General features: G+C 39.3%; 1 protein-coding gene across 1 annotated transcript in view; it reads left to right on the top strand.

Moving 5' to 3' along the window:
• The window catches only part of LOC107973078 (anaphase-promoting complex subunit 1-like), a 67,668-nt gene that overhangs the window by 8,107 nt on the left and 35,664 nt on the right, over positions 1 to 23,897 (top strand). Inside the window, 8 exon segments of the mRNA XM_054677994.2 lie at positions 1,814 to 1,909; positions 3,329 to 3,419; positions 3,541 to 3,606; positions 9,322 to 9,456; positions 12,362 to 12,501; positions 13,028 to 13,089; positions 16,285 to 16,472; positions 21,342 to 21,416. Of these exon segments, the coding sequence (XP_054533969.2) occupies positions 1,814 to 1,909; positions 3,329 to 3,419; positions 3,541 to 3,606; positions 9,322 to 9,456; positions 12,362 to 12,501; positions 13,028 to 13,089; positions 16,285 to 16,472; positions 21,342 to 21,416 (853 nt within the window).

The following is a 23,897-nucleotide window of genomic DNA, read 5'->3' as shown; positions in this document are numbered from 1 at the left end:
ATTCCCCAACCTCAGCCTCCCAGGTAGCTGGGACTATAGGCACACACCGCCACGCCTGACTAATTTTTGTAGAGAAAGGATTTTGCCATGATGCCCAGGCTGGTCTCAAACTCCTGGGCTCAAGCAACCTGCTTGCCTCTGCCTCCCAAAGTAATGGGATTACAGGTGTGAGCCACTGTGCCTGGCCCCCAATATTTTCTTACCTAACCACAATACAAGTTTTATATCCAGTCAAATTGAGAAGGTCTTTTATATACTCTAATGTTGAGTCCATTTTATATTTTAAGACTTTTAATGTGAAATAGTAGGCTATACGGACTATACTCAAGGGAAAGTATTGAAAATACAGAAGAGAGGAAACGATTGATGGAACAAGTAACCAGAAAGGTGCACAAGTGGTGAGATTAGCCTTGGGATAAAGAAGTGAAGGTTGATCAGATACGTAAGGCAGGAGGTTGAGCTCAAGCCTTAGAGCCTCGTTTTATCTGAAATGGAAGGCAAATGCATAATCTTAGAGAGAATGAAATGGGGGATAGGTAGTCTGAAGAAAGTAAAGATGTGGATACAATGTTGAAGTAGTCTCTCTGGCTTGTTTCTCATGTATCAAATAAAAGTATCCTACAATTATAGATCATTTTTCTTTAAATAACTTATTTGTAAGTTGAATATATTATAGATTCTTATTTTTTAGATTTATGGGTCTTTTGTAGCACTTTATTTATTTATTTATTTATTTATTTATTTTTTGAGATAGAGTTTCGCTCTTGTTGCCCGGGCTGGAGTGCAATGGCCCGATCTCGGCTCACCGCAACCTCTGCCTCCCAGGTTCAATTGATTCTTCTGCCTCAGCCTCCCGAGTAGCTGGGATTACAGGATTACTGGCTAATTTTGTATTTTTGGTACAGACGGGGTTTCTCCATGTTGGTCAGGCTGGTCTTGAACTCCTGACCTCAGGTGATCTGCCCGCCTCGGCCTCCCAAAGTGCTGGGATTACAGGCGTGAGCCACCACACCCGGCCTTCTGTAGCACTTTAGAAGGAAGGGTTTGGGAATTAGAGATACGATTTCAAAAAGAGATGTGAATGAGGCCTAATCTGAGAAGGAGAGGGGGTAGATAGGAGAAACAGCATTATGAAAGATCTGGCCCTTTGCGGGATAGGAATTCAAGTTTGCATGCATTACTTTACAAGTAGGTGGCTTAGTTTGCATTACAAGTAGGGAGCTTAGATAGTATGTAATTTAAAAGTTCATCAGTAATTGTTAAATTTATTGTAGCTTTCCCCAACAAAGCTGTGTAATGAGCTCATAATCAAAGAACTGAAAGGATCTTAGAGATCATGAAGTTTAATTCTTAGAAATGTTTGTGTCTTTGAGATTATTGCTTGACCTAAGTAGTTTTTAGATTTCTTGCAGAATATTTTCAAAGACTTTTTTTTTCTCTCTCTCTCTCTCTTTTTGAGACGGAGTCTGGCTCTGTCGCCCAGGCTGGAGTGCACTGGCGCGAACTTGGCTTACTACAAGCCCCGCCTCCTGGGTTCATGCCATTCTCCCGCCTCAGCCTCCAGAGTAGCTGTCACAGGCGCCCGCCATCATGCCTGGCTAATTTATTTTGTATTTTTAGTAGAGACGGGATTTCACCGTGTTAGCCAGGATAGTCTGGATCTCCTGACCTCGTGATCTGCCCGCCTCGGCCTCCCAAAGTGTTGGGATTACAGGTGTGAGCCACCGCGCCCGGCCTCAAAGACTTTTAATAGTTACTGTGGTAGATTCTTGGACCAGTGCTGACAGTTACTTTATTGATGTATCTATTATAGAGAGAAAAATTCACAAGCCTCAAAAGTGTTTATTACATCTGACCTATGTGGGCAAAAGTTCCTGTGCTTTTTAGTAGAGTCCCAGCTCCAGTTACGGTAGGTGTATGTATTTCCCATTGTTTCTGTATAAATAACTCAGCATTGCTTTTTCTTTTTCTTTTCTTTCCTTTTTTTTTTGGCTTAAGTAGTTTTATTTAGAAATAATTTACATGTCATAAAATTAACATGTTTGAACTGTACAATTAAATGATTTTTAGTAAATTACAGTGTTATACAACCATCACCATGACCCAATTTTACAAGATTTATGTCACCATAAAAAGATTTCCTTGTGCTTGTTTGTAGTCAGTCTTGTTCCCATTTCCAGCCTCAGGCAACCATGCTAGGCTTCTGCCTTTATAGATTAGTTTTTCTGGACATTTATATATATATAATGTATGTACACACAGTGTAGCTTTTTGTGTTTAGCTTTCACTTAGCGTGATGTTTTTAGGATCCACCGTTTTGTAACATGTATCATTATTTCATACCTATTGCTATGTAATAGTCCATTGTATAGATCTACCACCATGTTTTGTTTATCTGTTCATCAGCTGATGGACTTTTGGTTTATTTCCACCTCTTGACTGCTGAGAATTAGGACAGTATGAACATTTGAACAAAGGTCTTGAGCAAAAATGTGGACATATGTGATTTTATTTTTCTTGAGTAAATGCCTAGGATTGGGTCATTGGGTTGAATGGTAAATTCATGTTTAACTTTTTAAGAAATCACCAAACTATTTTCCAAATAGCCTGTATCATTTTATATTCCCACCAGCAAAATATGAAGGTTAATGTCTCTTTATCCTTGACAGGATTGGATATCATCACACTCTTTGATTGTAGCTATTTTCCAGTGGTTGTGAAGTGGCTTTAATTTGCTTTTCTCTAATGCATTCTGATGTTGATCATCTCATGAAGTTATTAGCCATTCATTTATCTTCTTAGGTAAAATATCTATTCAGATCTTTTGCCCATTTATTTACCTTCATATTTTGAAATACGATAGATCACAGGAAGTTACAAAATAGTAAACAAGTCCTGTGTACCTTGCATTCTTTTTCCCTCACAGGTAACCTCTTATATAACTATAATACATTATCATAACCAGGAAATAGATGATCTCCACACGTTATTTCAAATTTCATCAATTTGACATGTACTCATTTATGTGTATGTATGGTTCTATGCAGTTTTTTCACATATGTAGATGTGTGTAAATGCCACCACAATCAAGATACAAAACATCTTTATCTGTCTTACACTAACTCCTTATAGTCACATACACCATTACCCACTGATCCTGGTAACCACTAATTCTCCATCTTGATAATTTGGCATTTGTGAATGTTTTGTAAATGGGCTCATACAGTATGTAAACTTTTGAGATTGTCTTTTTCTGTTCAGCATAATACTTTTAATACCCATACAGGTTGTTGCATGTATCAAGTTTCTTTTTTATTTTATTATTTAGCTGTGTAAAGTTTCAAGAGAGTAATGATAAAACCCAGCTCATCTTTGGTTCAGTGACCAACATACCAGCAAAGGATGCAGCACCAGTGGAGGTAATGTAGGCACATTTAAGAAGTTGACAATTACGCTTCATCAGATTTTTCAGTCAAAAAAATCTGTTAATTTGCTCAGATTGGGAAATAAATTTTTTGTCTTTTTTTTTTTTTTTTTAAGAAAATAGACACCATGCTGGTCTTGGAAGGCAGTGGAAACCTGGTGCTATACACAGGAGTGGTTCGGGTAAGCAATAAGTAGCACTTCATGCCTTTAGTAGGACTTCAGGCTGCCTGCATGAATATTTGTAATGTTACTTTAGATTGATATTTTAAATTTGTTATGTTCCTGTCTGCACAATTTGGCAGAAGAATTTTGTTAATAATTCTCAGTGAAGCTTCCCATTTAGGTGGGCCCTAATTTGGAGGGCTATGGCTCACTGCTATTAAAAGCATTGGTACTCTAAACCTGTCACAGATGGGAAACCTTCAATGAGTATAGGTAGATTTTTTTTTTTTTTAAGTTAAACTAGTTTTGAAATTGAAGCATGGGTACCTTTGGTAAGTACTAAAGTTTTGGTAAAGTTTCACTATATTAAATGTGGTATATGTTAGCTGTATTTTTTTTTTTTTGAGATGGAGTCTCGCTCTGTTGCCCAGGGTGATCTTGGCTCACTGCAAGCTCCGCCTCCCGGGTTCACACTATCCTCCTGCCTCAGCCTCCCGGGTAGCTGGGACTACAGGCGCCCGCCACCAAGCCTGGCTAATTTTTTGTATTTTTAGTAGAGATGGGGTTTCACTGTGTTAGCCAGGGTGGTCTCGATCTCCTGACCTCGTGATCCACCCGCCTCGGCCTCCCAAAGTGCTGGGATTACAGGCGTGAGCCACCGTGCCCGGCTGTTAGCTGTATTTTTTTAACATTTGTGAAATGTACATAGAGAATATACATTTTACAAATTTAAATTATGAAATTTAAATACATACAATTTGAATAATAATAATGAAGTGAATATTCATCTACCCAGTACTCTGGTTAAGAAATAGAATATTGCCAGTATCCTTATTTTTATTACATTCTTTTCTGATTGCATCCTATCTTCCCCTGCCCTCGAGATAGACAGAATCCTGATTTTGTGATAAGTCAGTTGTTTGTATTACTAGTTTTTACAGTTATGTATGTATCACTAAAGAATGCATTATTTAGTTTTCCTTGTTTTTGAATTTTTATGTAAAAAGTACCATGTACTCGCCTCTGATGTACTTATTTTGCTCAACATTATATTTGTTTTAGATTTGTCTGTGTTGATGTGTACTGTTGTTTACTCATTCAGTGTGATGTATATATTTAATAGTATTCCATCGTACCTCGTTTTGTGCTTTGCTTTATTGTACTTCACAGATACTGCATTTTTTTTTTTACAGATTGAAGGTTTGTGGCAACTTCGTGTTGAGCAAGTCTGTTGGTGCCATTTTTCCAGCAGCATGTGCTCATTTTGTGTCACTGTTTCAAATATTGATAATTCTTGCAATATTTCAAACCTTTTTGTTATTAGTTTATCTGTTATGGTGACCTGTGATCAGTGGTCTTTGATGTTACTATTGGAATTCTTTTGGGGCACCACGAACTGTACCCATATAAGATGAGGAACTTAATTGATAAATGTTTTGTGTGGTCTGCCTGATCATTTGACCCCTTTCCTGTCTCTCTCTCTCCTCCTGCCTCACTATATCCTGAGACAAAACAATATTGAAATTAGACCAATTAGTAACCCTGTAATGGCCTCTAAGTTTTCAAATGAAGGGAAGAATCACAAGTTTCTCACTTTACATCAAAAACTAGAAATGATTAAGCTTCGTGAGGAAGGCGTGTTGAAAGCTGAGATAGGTCGAGAGCCAGACCACCTGTGCACAAGAGCCAACTTGCGCATGCAGAGGAAAAGCTCTCGAAGGAAATTAAAAGTGCTATTTCAGTGAACATGGCAACTGATAAAGCGAAACAGCCTTATCGCTGATATGAAGAAAGTTTTCGTGTCTGGACAGAAGATCAAACCAGCCATAACATTCCCTTATGCTGAAGTCAAATCCACAGCAAGGCCCTAACTCTCTTCAATTCTGTGACGGCCAAAAAAGGTGAAGAAGCTGCAGACGAAAAGTTGTAAGCTAACAGAGGTTGATTCTTGAGGTTTAAGGAAAAAAGCCCTCCCCATAACACAAAAGTGCAAGGTGAAGCAGCATGTGCTGATGTAGAAGCTGCTAAGATAATTGATGCAGGTGGCTACACTAAACAGATTTTCAGTGTGGATGAAACAGCTTTCTGTTGGAAGAAGATGCCATCTAGGACTTTCATAACCTGAGAGGAGAAGTCAGTGCCTGGCTTCAAAGGACAGTCTGACCGTCTTGTTAGTGGCTAACGCAGCTGGTGACTTAAAGTTGAAGCCAGTGCTCATTTACCATTCCAAAAGTCTTAGGGCCCTTAAGAATTATGCCAAGTCAGCTCTGCCTGGGCTCTATAAATGGAGCAACAAAGAGTGGATGGCAGCACACCTGTTTATGGCATGATTTACTGAATGTGTTAAGCCCACTGTTGAGACGTATTGCTCAGAAAAAAGATTCCTTTCAAAATATTACCGCTCATTGACAGTGCACCTGGTCATCTAAGAGCTCTGAGGGAGATGTACAGGAGATGAATGTTGTTTTTATGCCTGCTGACACATCTGTTCTGCAGCCTGTGAAGGAGTAATTTTGACTTTCAAGTCTTACTATGAAATACATTACTTAACTAGAGCTGCCATAGATAGTGATTCCTCTAAGAGATCTGGCAAAGTCCATTGAAAACCTTCTGGGCCGGGTGCGGCAGCTCACGCCTGTAATCCTAGCACTTTGGGAGGCCGAGGCAGGTGGATCACGAGGTCAGGAGATCGAGACCATCCTGGCTAACACAGTGAAACCCTGTGTCTACTAAAAGTACAAAAAATTAGCCGGGTGTGGTGGCGGGTGCCTGTAGTTCCAGCTACTCGGGAGGCTGAGGCAGGAGACTGGTGTGAACCCAGGAGGCGGAGCTTGCAGTGAGCCGAGATTGCGCCACTGCACTCCAGCCTGGGCGACAGAGGGAGACTCCATCTCAAAAAAAAAAAAAAACCTTCTGGAAAGGATTCACCTTTCTAGATGCCATTAAGAATATTCATGATTCATGGGAGGAGGACAAAATATCAACATAAACAGGAATTTGGAAGAAGTTGATTCCAACCCTCATGGGTGACTTTGAGGGGCTCAAAACTTCAGTGGAGGAAGTCACTGCAGATGTGGTGGAAATAGCAAGAGAATTAGAATTAGAAGTAGAGCCTGAAGATGTGACTAAATTGCCAAGATCTTATGATTAAACCTGAACAGAATTGCCAAACTTGAACAGAATTGCCAAAATCTTATGATCAAACTTGAAGAGTTGCTTCTTCTGGATGAGCAAAGAAAGTGGGAACATACAGAAAACAAATATTAAATGGCAGATTTAAATCCCACTAGGCCACTAATTAAATACAATGGTCTAACACAAATAACAGAGACTAGCAGAAGAGATTAGAAAATACAGCCCAACTATATATGTTGGTTATAAGAAGTGTTCTTCAAATATAATGACATAGGTAAGTTAAAGGATGGAAAGAAGATATATTATGCAAACAGTAATCAAAAGATAGCTGGAGTCGCTATAAAGTGGGGGAAAAAAATGACCAGGAACAAAGAGAGACTTTAAAGGGCCATATCACCAAGAAGACACCCTTGAGTATTTTGTAAATGTCAGTTCATTCCATTTGGTTGATAATGTTGTTCATGTCCTCTCCATCCTTGGCAATTTCTTTTCTCTTCTTTTTTTTGATACAGTATCTCGCTCTGTTACTCAGGCTGGAGTGCAGTGGTGGGATCACAGCTCACTGCACCCATGACCTCCCGACTCAAGCGATCCTCCCACCTCAGCCTCCCAAAGTGCTGGGATATTACAGACATGAGCCACCACATCCAGCCTGGCAAACTTTTTATGTAGGAGTTCAGACAAGTATCTTAGCCTCTATGGGCCGCATGCAGTCTCTGTTACATATTTGTCTTCTGTTGTTTTTTTTTTTCCTTAACCATTTAAGTACATAAAACCTATTCTTAGCTCACAGACTGTACAAAAACAGGATACAAGCCAGATTTGGTCATGGAACATGGTTTGCTGACCAAGGATCTAAATAGATGCAGAGAAATCATTTGATAAAATCAAATATCCGTGATTAAAAAAAATCCTCAGCATCTAGAAATAGAAGGGGACTTCCTCAAATAGACGAGGGACATTCAAAATTTTCACTGTGTCTCCTGATGAGGAGGAAGGGATGGCCATGACTTTTTTCATGGTGTTTGTAAAGAATAGGGCAGATATAGTGAAAAGTTTCTGTCCTGGTTGGTCATTCTTTTCCCAACACTTTGGCTGGAAAGAGTAAGATTTTCTTAGGGCGTGTTTTGTCTGTGAACGTTGGCATGTCTGTGTTATAGGCACTTTGAAAGCCTGAGGCCTGGTTATGTAAGGAGTCAAAAAAACCAAAAACCTAGGGAATTCATCATTAGGTCATTCCTGGGTCTCAGGTTACTAGCCAGTTTGTCTTCTTTTCTTCACTTTTTCAGAATCTTCTGTTAGTTGCATTATAAATTTTATTCAGTTTTTTTTTCTTTTTGGTGATTAATGAGGGAATAGCATGGTATGTGCTTATTCCATCTTTTCGTAAATTAGGGGTTTGAGATAGCTTTTAAAAAATTATGCATAATTAGTTCTCACTGTTATTTTTGTTTTTTAAGCCTAAGGATTTTATTGGGGCAACTTCTGTTATTTTGTTAGCTGCTGAGTAGTGTGTTAACATGAATATGTACATTGTTAAGATCTCATTTTAGTTCTGAGCATCTCCTTTGTAGTCTTACCAAGTTTTCAGCCTGTACAGATGTGAATTTCTGTTTTTGCTAAGTACCCTACAGATAGCCAAAATAAGGAGTGGTTAGCACGGATTGTCAACTCATTCTTTTTTTTTTTTTGAGACAGAGTTTCGTTCTTGTTGCCCGGGCTGGAGTGCAGTGGTGCGATCTCGGCTCACTGCAAGTTCTGCCTGCCGGGTTCACACCATTCTCCTGCCTCAGCCTCAGAGTAGCTGGGACTACAGGTGCCTGCCACCATGCCCGGCTAATTTTTTTTTTTTTTAATTTTTAGTAGAGATGGGGTTTCACTGTGTTAGGCAGGATGCTCTTGAACTCCTGACCTTGTGATCCGCCTGCCTCGGCCTCCCAAAGTGTTAGGATTACAGGCGTGAGCCACCGCGCCCGGCCGCTGTTCTTACTGTCTTTATGACCAATAAGGTAGAAGAATACATAGTGTACAGATTTTTATATAATGTGTTGACTATATTAACATTCCTCTCCTTGCCTGCAAAAAAAGTCTTCAGTAATGAAGAGAAGGAATCCAACCAAGAGAAATTATACCAAGGTATGAGAGGTCTAGGTGGGCAGATGGCTTCAGCCCAGAAGTTCAAGACCAGCCTGGATAACATGGTGAAACCCTGTCTCTACCAAAAAATACAAAATTAACCAGGCATAGTGGCATGTGCCTGTAGTTCCAGCTACTCAGGAGGCTGAAGTGGGAGGATCACTTGAGCCTGGTAGGTTGAGGCTGCAGTGAGCTGAGATCATGCCACTGTACTCCAGCCACAGGGAAAGAGTGAGATCTTATCTCAAAAAAAAAAAAAAAAGAAATTATACCAACATATTTGCAGTTGGATAGTGGAATTGGATAGATTATTGACATTTGAATTGTTTCTTTGCTGTGTTTGGTGAGCATAAACTTAGAAATATCAAAAGAAATATATGTTTATATTCCTTAACATTTTATTTAAGGATGTGATGCATTAAAGGCAGTATTTTTTTTCCCACATGTTTTTATTGCTTAAAGGTGGGAAAGGTTTTTATTCCTGGACTGCCAGCTCCCTCTCTGACGATGTCCAACACAATGCCTCGGCCCAGTACTCCACTAGATGGCGATAGTGCTCCAAAGCCTCTTAGTAAACTCCTTGGATCACTGGATGAGGTAAGAAAAGGACTAGGTGCTGCCAAAAAGTTACCATTTTTTAAAGAAGTTTGGTTAAATATTAGTTCTTTCCATGGTTAACTTAATTTTAGTTTCTACTTGCAGAATAAATGTTTTCAAACAGAAGTGATTCAGTTAACATACACTGACCTCCCTTGTGATGTATGTGATACTTTTTGAAGGTGCTGGAGAGATGGAAATGATACATTCTTTTCCATCTAGGGATCTCACAATTGTGTGGAGTTGATGTACTGTCTGCATAAGAAATTAGCATTTAAGAAAGACTCATGACTCAGTAATGTGGAAAAGAGAGTACCATCGTTGATTGACTGATGGGAAGATACCATCCAATGGGAGGCCATGGCAAAATCAAAGCCTCATCTCTGAGAGACATGTCCGTCTTCGTTTGGACCTTGGGGATGAGTAGGATATCTGTAGGTAGAAAGGAGCATTCAGGGCAAGGAGAAACCACACAGGCACAGGCAGGAAGGCCAGATAATGCGGAACATTTTTTAATGGATATTTGTATCTTCATCTCCTAGTCATAAGGACTCAATAAATCTGTAGAATAAATACTTATAAAAGTACAAGTAGTCTGTAGGGTGAGGCAGGATAGGGTTTGGATAACAATAATAACCTTTTTTGAGCATTTTCTATGTGCTAGGCATTGTTCTCAGTGCTTTATCAGTAATAATTATTTCCTTAGAACAGCTTTATTGAGAAGATAGTACTATGATTCTTTTTTTTACAAATGAGATAGAGGTTACAAATGAAATAAACCTACTAAGTGGTAGAACTGGGATTTACACTCTTACTAATGTGCTCTTAAAGGGAGAAAGGATGAAAAGGTGGTTTTCTTCTGAATGCAATTGACAGGGCATTACAGGATTCTGAGAAAGGAGTTACGAGGTTTTGGATCTGTGTTGTAAATAGGTGTATTTTGGGATTAAAGATAAGGAGACCAGTTAGCCTCCAAGTGAGGTTGTCTGTGTCAGTTTAAGAAGTATGAAGAGGGTCTGAGCTAGGGCAGTATATGTGTGGAAAGGAGGGATTAATATGAGAGGCCTTGAGAGGTGGAAATGAGTTTGTCAGCTGATTGGTTTTGTGCTGCTGGGCTGGGGAAAGGTGATGTGGAACGAGGCTCCGAATTCTCTGAACGACCTGGGAAGGTACCTGGATTTACCAAGTTAGGAAGCCTGGAGAAAAGTGGTTTGTATTTAAAGGACATGTGAGTGTGGATGTTTAGGGACGGTTCAAAGGGAAGGTTAGTGCTATCTGTTGTATTTGATAATGTCTATGTCTTCATTATATTTTTAAACATGTGCCACATTGAATTTTTTTTCCTTCAAACCAGCACATTTGCAGAACATTCAAAGGGGGAACTGGAGAAGTGTCAGAGTGTTTTGTGTGATTTGGAAGAATTTCTTTTATAATGGAAAATGGTTTCCAACTTTTTTAGAATTCTATAAGCCTGGTAATAGTGCCTTTTTGATAGGTGTAAGGTCATGGAAATGATAGTCTAACACATTGGCTGATGGCTTTTCCACTTCTCTGAAAGATTTTGCTAGTAGACTTAGAGCCAGGACCAGTGGAGCTGAATTTTTCCTGGTGACTTTTAGAGTAGAATCTGGAATAGAATAAATACATCTTAGTCTTGATTGTCAGTGTTGACAAGATATTCACTTCGAGATATATAAATTGAATTAAAGGAATCAAAAAAGGATCAGTGGTCATGACTAGAGATTAAGATTGGAAGCATCTGCATGTAGATAGTAACTAAGACCATTTAAATTTTTTGTTTGCATATCTGCAGTTAAGCAAATAAATGCTGTTCCTGTATTTTTGAATAAATAATTGCCTATAGGGGAAATACCACTAAATACTGGTCTCATTTGTTGGCTTTTTCATTACTGTCCTTTCTTCCTGGGCTCTTAGTTCCTCAGCTGCCTCAAATCACAGTTTAGTTTTTGTTTTGTTTTGTTTTGTTTTGTTTTGAGATGGAGTCTTGCCCTGTCATCTAGACTGGAGTACAGTGGGGCAATCTCACCGTACTGCAACCTCCACCTCCTGGGTTCAAGCGATTCTCCTGCCTCAGCCTCCCAAATAGCTGGGACTACAGGCACCCACCACCACACCTGGCTAATTTTTGTATTTTTAGTAGAGGTGGGGTTTCACCATGTTGGCCAGGCTGGTCTTGAACTCTTGACCTCAAGTGATCAGCCCACCTCAGCCTCCCAAAGTGCTGGGATTCTAGGCATGAGCCACCGCGTGCCCCGGCTCACAGTTTAGTCTTTAGCCCTGTAAGGTTGCTAACAGTGCTGCTGGCTTCCCTCCCTGTTAGCTATGACTTTCTTTGCATATTGTCAGCCTTTCCATATGTTCCTCTTACCACCAAAATTTGCAGATGGCCAGAGCAGAAAAAGCAAGGTTCTCCAAGAACATTGGCCCCCTTCCCTGCAGTTGCCTTCTCTCCTAGATCTTGGTCCCTCAAGTCCAGGTTGCTTCCACAGCTTTTCCACAGCCACCAATCAGATGTTTTCCTTTTACCTACCTTTTCTAGCTGTTTTCTGTGAGGACCTTGGTTTGCTGGTACTTCATTGTATCTGGAACAAAGTGTTTTAAAGAGCCTGGGTCTTGCCGTGTCATCCAGGCTGGAGGGCAGTGACTATTCACAGGCTCACTACAGCCTCAAATTCCTAGGCTTAAGTGATTCTCCTGTCTCAGTCTTCTGAGTAGCTGGGACTATACAGGTGTGCACCACCATGCTTGGCTTGGAGCAGAATGTTTTTGAATCATTACATATTATTGTTTGTTAGACCATATGCAAAAAAGAAATAGTTAAATTTCCTTGTCCTTAATTTCTCAGAAAAGAATTCATTTGTATTGTATTTACGACTTTTTACAGGTTCTTCTGTTGTTCCCAGTTCCAGAACTGAGGGATTCTTCAAAACTTCATGATTCTCTCTATAATGAGGATTGTACTTTCCAACAGCTTGGAACTTACATTGATTCTATCAGAGATCCTGTCCGTAACAGAGTCACCCTAGTAAGTATAAACATTTGGTAGCTTTCCAAGAAGTGGGCTGGCATTTCAAATTTGACAGAATACAGAATTTTGTCTGAAAAATGACAACAAACATTTCTCATGATTTAAAAAAATCTATTGTGTCATTTTTTGGCACTATTTTACTTTTTACTATACAGTAATTCTGCTTGTTTTCTACAGTTTCTGTATTATTAAAAACTTAGTGAAAACAAAAGCTTGTTGAGTCAGTTGAATTGTATATTGATGTGATTTTTTGTCGTCTCATTAAAAGTAAATGTCCTTTTGATGATGGTGACTCACTGTATAAAGATTAGACACTTTTTATTAAAACAAGCATTTTGGAAAACATTTTGCAAATAATTACATTTAAAGTTTCTGAAATTTGGAAGTGTTCATTTCTGTCTGAAAATTGTTTTTCATTTATTTTATTGCTTTGATGGGCAAAGTCTTGTACCAGCTATTTTTAAGACATTCAAAGACTTAGAATGCACAGATTTTATTTACTTTCTCATTTGTTTCCATCTGGGAACTGAGTAATGGCTCCATGGTTAGGATCACTATTCCTGAAATTGCCACCACTGAGTTAGGTACGATTGAGAAGTTTCATTTATAAGACATGAAGTAATTGTGATTTACATTAATAATTGGGGTTTTAAACATTATTTTGCCATTTTTGAAGCCACTGGATCAAGTTCTTAGCTTTGTAGAGGAGCTTTAAAGTGCTAGGGGGTGCTTTGTGACGTCCACTCTATGTGTGCTCTAAGGCTGGAGTACAGGTGAAGGATGTGCTATTTCTGTTCTCTGAGGTTCTTCTGTTGGGGAATATTGTGCAGTATAATAATATATGGACATGCCTGCTGGGCATGGTGGCTCACACCTGTAATCCCAACATTTTGTGAGACTGAGGCAGGTGGATCGCTTGAGGTCTGTAGTTCGAGACCAGCCCGGCCAACGTGGTGAAACCCTTTCTCTACTAAAAATACAAAAATCAGCGGGGTGTGGTGGTACACTTCTGTAATCTCAGCTACTTGGGGGTCTGAGGCAGGAGAATCGCTTGAACCCAGAATGCGGAGGTTGCAGTGAGCTGAGATCGTGCCACTGCACTCCAGCCTAGGTGATAGAGTGAGACTCAGTCTCAAAAAAAAAAAAAAAAATATATATATATATATATGTATATGTATATATATGGACATGCCTCTTGCAAGAACATCTGGGAAACTGGAAGCCTAAGCGACTAAGATAATTCTTGGCATATTTAATGTTTTTTTCTGTAATGTATTAATGATGTTTTTAATTTTAAAATAAATATCTCAATTTTCAGATAAATTGTGAAAGTAACCTAATTGCCTTAATTGAATAAAACTTAATATTATTGTCAAAATACAATCAGAATTTTCTTAATAAATATTGGATTCTGCTTGAATTATTCCTGAGTTGCAATTTCAAAAATGCTAGAGGAGAATATTTCTGAACATAGCATAGTAAACAAAATATTAGAATTGAAGGGATTTGCCAACAAACGTAGGTTAAGAAAAGAATGCCTGTGTGATATAAGGAAGTTCATGACATATCTTGGTTTCCAATCTAACTGCCAAAGCAAGACATTGGCAGATTGTAGACAAGAATGACTTTTTCATTTTAGGAATTTTCACTGCTGGTAAATGGTATTCCAAGTGGCTATAGAGATTCCTTGCCTTCTAAAAGGTATTTCATAATCACAAGGCCAGGTACCTAGAAGTATTATAAGCCTAAGCAAAATATATAAAAACAAATAATAATGGAAGAAATTAAATAAATAAAAACAAAAAATCTTACCCCTTTATAGCCAAATAGAAGCCCCATAGTTTATGCACGTAAGTTTATGTACTTTACCTGCAAAGGGTTCTCACATACTCATGCAGCATTGGGTTTACACTTATTTTGGATTCAGCTATGACATACTTGGTTATATGGTATTTTAATATTATTTGCTTCCAACCTGTGCTGTGTGAGTTTGCATATTGCAAACTGATGGGATAGAGGATATGTTGATGAGGGTGGGCCCAGTGGCATGACAGTGGAAAGGGAAAAAAGAATCCTGGAAGAGAGGATATGTGAGTACACAAACATTGCAGTTTGGGATTATTTACTACTAAAAGCAGATTTGGGTCTCTTCGCAGTGGTAGCCCTGGCCACTCTGAGGGGATCATTGTATGACAGTGTAGTGCTATAATTGATGTGGAGCCACTGAGAATGGTATAAGGCCAGGTGTGGTGGGCTCATGCTTGTAATCTCCTCCCTTTGGAAGGCTGAGGTGAGGGGATTGCTTGAGGCCAGGAGTTTGAGACCAGCTTGGACAACATAGTGAGACTAGGTCTCTACAGAAAGAAAAATAAAATTAGCCAGGCATGCTGGCATGCATCTGTAGTCCTTGCTACTTGGGAAGCTTGAGCTGGTGGACCACTTGAGCCCAGGAGCTGGAGGTGACAGTGAGCTATAATTGCACCACTGCACTCCAGCCTGGGGACAGAGGAAGACCCTGTTTCCGCTTACCAAAAAAAGAATGGTGTAAATTATGTGGTATTAACTCTTAACCCTTTTAAGGCAGAGAGCATGTGAAACATTTTAGAAACTGAACGACATCAGAAATAAAGTTATAAAGCTTTGGTTAATAGGCATGTTAAGTCATTTAGAACATCATGTAATGCTAGAAGCATTGCTATTCGTGGATGCATATATTGAATATTATATATTTACTGAATTATGTAGGCAGTATTTTATATAAATGTATAAACATAGAAGTTGTATGTTTTTCATAGTGACTTTTTTTTTTTTTTTGAGACAGTTTCGCTGTAGTCATCCAGGCTGGAGTGCAATGGCGTGATCTTGGCTCACTGCAACCTCTGCCTCCCGGGTTCAGGCGATTCTCCTGCCTCAGCCTCCTGAGTAGCTGGGATTACAGGTGCCTGCCACAATGCCCAACTAATTTTTGTATTTTTAGTAGAAATGGGGTTTCACCATGTTGGTCAGGCTGGTTTCGAACTCCTGACCTCAGGTGATCCACCCGCCTTGACCTCGCAAAGTGCTTAGATTACAGGTGTGAGTCACCATGCCTGGCCCATAGTGACTTTTAATTTGTCACCTGAGCTAGAACATCTTTAAGAGTGAAGGGGAGCAGTTAGTAATTGCTGGGCAATGGATGTAAATCAGGACTGTCTCTGGCAAACTGGGCTATTTGGTTACTTTATTTCTGATGCAAAATTAATGATCAAAAAGCTGTCCTTGGCCGGGCACAGTGGCTCACACCTGTAATCCCAGTGCTTTGGGAGGCCAAGGCGGGTGGATCATGAGGTCAGGAGTTTGAGACCAGCCTGGCCAACATGGTGAAACATGGTCTCTACTAAAAATACAAAAATTAGCCTGAGGCAGTGGCAGATGCCTGTAATCCCAGCTACTTGGTGGCTGAGGCAGGAGAATCGCTTGAACTCAGGAGGCAGAAGTTGCAGTGTGCCAAGACCAAGCCACAGCACTCCAGCCTGGGCAACAGAGCGAGACACCCTCTCAAAAAAAAAAAAAAAAAAGCTGTCTTCAGACCCCTTTCAAGCCCTGTTGAATTCAGTAGTTGGTTTTAGTTTCAGATGATGGGTTAGGTAATGTTTGCATCTCATTGGCTCTTTAATGACAGTTTTCTTTTCATAATAATTGGCCTTTACATAGTAGAAGTTAAAAAAACTTGGTTATTGAAAGGGGAAAAGAAATGCATGCAGAGTAAGAATACTAAAATTAATCTTTGCTTTTAATAGTACAAACGTGTTTGCAAACAATTAAGTTTATCCTGCCAAAAGAAATAGCAGTTCAGATGCTTGTCAAGTGGTACAATGTCCACAGTGCTCCAGGAGGACCCAGTTATCACTCAGAGTGGAATTTATTTGTGACTTGTCTCATGAACATGATGGGTTATAACACAGACCACTTAGCATGGACTAGAAATGTAAGTAAATACAATTGTTTTCTTTATGAGTTATTCTGTTAATGTAATGGTTGCATAATTGGTAATATAACATTGAGACTATATAATAGGCGTACCATATTCAAAATAATAGAATAATATTAAGGTTTATTGTATCTATATGTTGTAAATCAAATCTCACTTAATATTTAATGTTAACATTTTACTAGTGATTATAATTACTGAGCTTTAGAATGTTAAAGCATATATGACTATTTCTCATTTCACCTTTGTAAAATGACTGCAAGTTATGCTAGGATTAGTGATAGTCTTGGTTTTATTGATGAAGAAACTGGATCACAAAGAAATCACAGATCTGTGATTTTTTAAAAACTATGACTAGACTGCATCTTCTGACTCCTTGTTTAACATTGTTTTCTGAAGACAAGATTGTCTTTTTACACACATATTGCTTGGGATGTGAAGAGGAAGGTTTGATTTGAGGGAGATTTAAAGTACTTTAGCCTGAGTATCTACTCTGTTAATGGTATAAAGCCTTACCTCTTACCCTCTTCCCCCAGTAACATCCTTACAGGTCCTTATTAGATTATTTACAAAATCAGCAGAGTGGTGTCTTCAGTATTGGTGATCTCCTTCTAGCTTTGGAGATCACTCCCGGGACAACTTTGCCTGGGTCACCCTGAAAAAAAAATCACTCTAGATTATAATTACCCCTTTTCCAGGTAGCTCAGCTGTACCATTCTATATGTTTTAGCCTTGCACACCAAATCCTTTTTTTTTTTTTTTTTTTGAGACAGAATGTCGCTCTGTCACCCAGGCTGGAGTGCAATGGCACAATCTCAGCTCACTACAGGCTCTGCCTCCTGGGTTCATGCCATTTTCCTGCCTCAGCCTCCCGAGTAGCCGGGACTACAGGCACCCGCCACCACGCCCGGCTAATTTTTTTGTATTTTTAGTAGAGACGGGGTTTCACCGTGTTAGCCAGGATGGTCTCGATCTCCTGACCTCGTGATCTGCCTGTCTCAGCCTCCCAAAGTGCTGGGATTACAGGCGTGAGCCACCGCGCCTGGCCAGCAAATCCATTTTTAAAACTTGTTTTTTGTCTTAATTATGAAAGGAAAATGTGGAAAATGGAGGAATTAAGAAAATAATTATACTACTCAGAGATAACCACTCTAAATATTTTTGATGTTACCTTCTATATAAAAATACCAATGAAAATTTCCCGTATCATTAAAAATTTTTTCTAAAATATCTCCATCATTTCTTCATAGTGTAGTTTTATCATAATTAACCAATAGCTAATAATTGTGCCTTGTGAATCTGTTGTTTTCGTTATTGTAATTTATAAACATCCTTTTTCATGACTCTTTAACCACATCTCTAGTTACTTCCCAAGAATTGAATCTTAAAAGAGAAACTGTGAGGTCAAGTAATGTTTGGAAAGGGGTTCGCCGGTGACATTCTTACTAGCATCATTTAAAAGCGCCCATTTCACCACAGTGTTTATTTGTGGTGTGGTGAACCTTTGCCAGCTTCCTGAGAAATTTTATCTTATTTCTCTATAAGTAAATGGGAATGTTTTTTTCAAAATTTCATCAGTTATTTATAGTTCTTATTTTTTGATTCGTATTTCATGTCCTTTGTCTATGTTCCAGTCTCTTCTCAGTCCAGTGGCCAAAGTAATCCTGTTTGATAACGTCAGGTTGCGTTCGTCACGCCTCTGTGTAGAATCCCCCAGTGACTTCCCATGTCACTCACAGTAAAGGCCATAGGCTTATAAGATGCCATGTGACCTAGCCCGTGCTCACCTTCCTGGTCTTATTTCTTAATGCTTTGCACGCATCATCCCAGCCACATTGGCCTCAGCTCTGTTCCCTGAACACTGCCAGCATGTTTCTGCCTCTGAGTGTTTGTACTTGCCATTACCTCTACGGAGAATGCTTTCCCTCCGACAAGACGTGCTTAGGTCTTTATTCAGATGTCACCTCAGTGCTGCCTGTCCTGCCTCTCTCTATAGAATTACACCTGCCTCCATACCTTTAGTGCCATTTACCTGTTTTTTTTTCTTCTCACTTAATTAAATATAATATACTATATGTTTTACTTATTTTGTTTTGTGTCCCTCCTCCCCCAACTGGAATGTAAATTCTAGGAAGGCAAAGATTTTTGCTTAGTTTTGTTTACTACTCTCTCTCTCCAGGACCTGTGGTATTGCCTGGCATAGAAGGATACTCAGTGAACATTTGTTGAGTGAATGCCGTTTTCCATCTGAGTGAGATACTGTTTTTAAGAGTTTGTGTCTATTTCAGCACATGAAGGAATTGCTGTCTGCATTTTCCTTGAGAAAAATCTTATGGGAAAATAGGGACAATTTTCTTTTCTTTTCTTTCCTTTTTTAAGACGGGGTTTTGCTCTGTCGTCTAGGCTGGAATGCAGTGGTGCTATCCTGGCTCACTACAGCCTCTGCCTCCTAAGTTGAAGCGATTCTTGTGCCTCAGCCTCCCGAGTAGCTGGGATTACAGGCATGCACCTCCACGCCTGGCTAATTTCTGTATTTTTAGTAGAGACGGGGTTTTGCCACATGGGCTATGCTGGTTTCAAACTCCTGAGCTCAAGTGATCCTCCCACCTTGGCCTCCCAAAGTGCTAGGATTACCTTCTTTTCTTATTTTAAACAATTGTATCCAAGTGACATTATCCCCAATTTTTCTGTTCTTTATTACATGTGAAAAGATTAAGCCTCATAGAAACTGGATTTCTACATTATGAAAAAGCATGTCAGCTTTCTGTAGTTTTGTGTATCATTGTCCTTGGAACTTGTTGATGAGTACAGATTGTTGTGTCCTAGTCTCTGGCAGAGAACCTATGCCCCCTCGCGTTTCCATGTTTTGGGGAGGACTGAGCAGCTACCCATTTTTTCCTTTGCAAAGAAGGACATGGCTCTTTGACTTACTTATTGCATGATAATTATAAAGGAAGGAATAAGGAAATCAATTCTTGAGGCCAAGTTGCTTTGCCATTTATTTATAGGGCTGCATGGTTAAACCCTTGTTATCTTTTGTCCTCATAGTCAAAGCTTAGGATGAAATGGTCCTCATTGGCAAATGATTTTCATTTTGCTTTGTTCAGATTTATTCTTTTTGTTTTCACATATATAATGTGGTGGAGTACAGAATTTCTGCCAATGACTCGTTACACAATTTTTGGCATTTCTTTGTGCTTTCTTTAATTTGCTGATGTGTTCCATGAGTGCACTGGACTGTGCATTTGGGGTTAACTTTTTGTGGCTTTTGGGCTGCTCTTTTTTTCATTAGATAAATATTGAATCCCTGCTGTGGGCCAGGCATGATGCCAGGTTTCTCACATATACCCCAAACAAAACAGATTGTTCCTCTGGAATTGACTGTCTTGAGGGAAACAAATAAATAATATTTGATACATGTGTTATGACAGATGAAGGGTAAGGGTCCATAGGAGCATATAACAGGGTTGGCTAACCTGAGACACATTGAAAGAGTGAAGATTAAACAGATCCATGTATGGCACAAAGAGCCATCCTTATCAGGCAGTTTCTACTTTCTCATAACTCCAGGCCTTATGAATCTGATAATTATAGCAGGGACATTCTTTTTGACTGTGGGACTTTGTGTGTGTTACATTTTGGTTGAAGTTTTAGGTTAGATAGTTACTGTTATATTTGTTGCTTTGATTTCACTGTTACTACCAGGTTTTTTATAATATATATGAGTTGGGCTGTTTTTTATTTGAATGCTTCACAAGCAAATCTTCTCTCTCAATAACATTTGGTTTTAAAAATCACTTTATTGCTACCTATGTTTAGTTTTTATATAGAAATCAACTCTGTTTAGGTGAGTGAGTTGATAAATATGTAAGTTTTTCAGCATAGGAAAATAGCCATTGCCATTTATAGAGTTACAGTTTATTAGTTGATGGTCAATGCCCATGTGAAGTAGCTGGGGCAGCAAAGATTATGCCAGGGGAAATTGAAGAAGATCAACTTGCAGAAAACTGCTTTGATGTAGTTGTACTAGTTGGAAGATAGGCTCACTATTGTAATAGAAAGGCCTCAAAAGATACAATGGCTCAAACACAATAAAAATGTCTGTCTTGCTTACATAACAGGGCTTAGCAGATAAACAGGCCACACAGTTATTCAGGAACCCAGGTTGATGGAGGATCTTTTGTCTTCGGTTCAAAGCTTGCCGTTGGTTGACTGCATTCCAGTCAGGTGGAAGGGGCAAAGAGCCTGGAGGAGCAGGGGTAGGACTGGACTGGTCCTGGAAGTGATGACAGTGACTTCCATTTATAATTAACTCTGTCAAAGGGTCACACCTAACTTCAAAGGAGGCAGACGTATGTATGTAGTCTGGCTGTGGGTTCAGGAGAAAGAGGAGAAAAAAGATTTTCCAGAGTAGCTACTTGTCTCTGCCATAGGATTGTTAGATAGTTTACTGTAGGTGGACTGTAAATAAATGTTTGCTTAGTTCTAACATTTGACTGATATTGAGTTGATCCTTTGAGACTTGGTATATTGTGGATATGCCTAAAGTTTCTTTTTCTACCAAAGATGTGTTGTAATCTATGTCGTTACAGAAGTAGGAGAGGGAAGGAAACTACCATTAAAATCAGTCCTTAGGAGCCCAGGCACTGTTCTAGATGTTTGCATATATTAATATGATTTCATTTCATCTTTACAGTAACCTAGAAGAAAGATATTTAAATAATGACTTTCCAGATCAAAAAATGAGTTTTGATGGCTTTTCTCAGTTTTCATAATTGGCAGAACTGATTTCTGAATCCTTTAAGTTGATCAGTTGACAGGAATGCATTTATGATTTTTATCTTTTCTTTTGGGGTTACTTTTCAGTTTGACTTTGAAGGATCACTTTCCCCTGTCACTGCGCCCAAAAAAGCAACGCCTCCCGAGACTGGATCTGATGATGTAAGCATTATTATTTCTTGCTAATATAAATTAATTTATGGATATTCATACTATTCTTCCACTTCTGTGGTATTCCTATCAATTCCTCTATCTTTCCAACACCTTTCACTTTATTTAGTTTAATACTGAATAGCAATTATTTTGAAGAGTAGGATCTGTTACATTTTCTATGGCCTTTAATGATTATCTAAAAATTAATGTATGTATTACTGCATGATTTCAGTTTGGGTTTGTAGACATTTTATTATCAACTGATCACCTGAAATGACAGCATTTACCTTTTTTATGCAGTGTTTTTTAAATTAAGGTTCTCAATCATATCAGGTTCCATGGTATATTCCTTTTTTTTTTTTTTTTTTGAGACGGAGTATCGCTCTTGTCGCCCGGGATGGAGTGCAGTGGCACGATCTGAGCTCACTGCAATCTCCGCCTCCCAGGTTCAAGCAGTTCTCCTGCCTCAGCCTCCTGAATAACTGGGATTACAGGTGCCCGCCACCATGCCCGGCTAATTTTTGTAGTTTTGGTAGAGACAGGGTTTCACCATGTTGGCCAGGCTGGTCTCGAACTCCTGACCTCAAGTGACCTTCCTGACCTTGGTGTCCCAAAGTGCTGGGATTACAGGCATGAGCCACCGCACCTGGCCTCCATGGTGTTATTCTTAAGTGGTCCAAATATGTTTTTTTAAATTGTGGTGTAATTTACAAAAATGAAATACATCTTGAGTTTACAGTTTGATCAGTTTTAATATATGCACACTCATGTAACCTACACTCCTATAAAGACACAGAATATTTTTATAACTCCATAAAATTTCCTTGTGCGGTTTTTTTTTTTTGAGACGGAGTCTCGCCTTATCGCCCAGGCTGGAGTGCAGTGGCACGATGTCGGCTCTCCACCTCCTGGGTTGAAGCTATTCTCCTGCCTCAACCTCCTGAATAGCTGGGATTATAGGCATGCGCCACCACGCCTGGCCAATTTGTGTATTTTTAGTAGAGATAGGGTTTCACCATGTTGGTCAGGCTGGTCTTGAACTCCTGACCTCGTGATCTGCCCACCTCGGCCTCCCAAAGTTCTGGGATTACAGGCATGAGCCACTGGGCCTGGCCCCTCTTGCTGTTTTTAATCAGCTTTATTCTCTTCTTCTAGCAATCACTGATCTGAATTCTGTCACCATATCTTAGTTATGCCTGTTCTAGAACTTGATGTAAATAAAATAATATAGTATGTAATCTTTGGTATAAGATTTATTCAGCATAATGCTTTTGAGATTCATTCATATTGTTACCGATATCAGTAGTTTGTGCTTTTTTATTGCTGAGTAGTATGAATATACCATAGTTTGTTTATCCATCCTTCTTCTGCTGGTAGATATCTAGGCTATTTCCATTTTTTTTTTTAAGTCTTATGAATAAAGCAAGCTACTGCCAAAATTCACTGGCAAGTCTTTGTGGATATATATTTTCTTTTTTTTTTGGAGGGGACAGAGTCTTGCTGTGTCATCCAGGCTGGAGTGCAGTGGCACGATCTCGGCTCACTGCAACCTCTGACTCCTGAGTTCAGGCAGTTCTCATGCCTCAGCCTCCCCAGTAGCTAGAATTACAGGTATGCGCCACCATGCCTGGCTAATTTTTGTATTTTTAGTAGAGACTGGATTTTGCCATGTTGGCCAGCCTGGTCTCAAACTCCTGGCCTCAATAATCCGCCCATGTTGGCCTCCCAAAGTGCTGAGATTACAGGTGTGAGCCACCATGCCCGGCCCGTGGACATACATTTTCATTTCTTTTCTTTTTTTTTTTTTTTTTAAGAGACGGGGTGTCACTCTTTTGCCTACGCCGGACTGCATTGATGCTATTGTGGTTGACTGTAATCTCGAACTCCTAGGCTCAAGCCATCCTCCTACCTCAGCCTCCAAGTGGCTAGGACTACCGGTATGCTCCATCATGCCTGGCTAAAATTTTTAAATTTTTTTGGCAGAGACAAGGTCTTACTATAATATGTTGCCCAGGCTGGTCTCAAACTCCTGGGCTCAAGCAGTCCTCCTGCCCCTATCTCCCAAAGTGCTGCGATTACAGGCATGAATTTTAATTTCTTTTAATTTAATTTAATTTCTTTTAAATTAAAATTCACATCTGTAATTTTAATTTCTTTTAATTTAATTTCTTTTACATGAAAATTCACGCCTGTAATCACAGCACTTTGAGGGGTAGGGGCAGGAGGACTGCTTCAGCCCAGGAGACCAGCCTGGGCAACATATTATAGTAAGACCAGTTGTCTACCAAAAAAATTTGAAAATTAGCCAGGCATGATGGCGCATAACCTGTAGTCCTAGCTACTTGGAGGCTGAGGTAGCAGGATGTTAAACACTCTTTCATGTGCTCATTAGCTGCTTATGTATCTTTTTGTGAAGTTTCTGTTCAAATCTTTATCAACTTGTAAATTAGATTTTAAAAAATATATAAGCTGGTGAAGTTCTTACATGTT

Source organism: Pan troglodytes, chromosome 12 (assembly GCF_028858775.2).
Source record: "Pan troglodytes isolate AG18354 chromosome 12, NHGRI_mPanTro3-v2.0_pri, whole genome shotgun sequence".
In the NCBI taxonomy this organism is placed as follows: domain Eukaryota; kingdom Metazoa; phylum Chordata; class Mammalia; order Primates; family Hominidae; genus Pan; species Pan troglodytes.
Note: the sequence above shows the minus strand (reverse complement) of the source record. Positions and strands in the feature narration are given on the sequence as shown.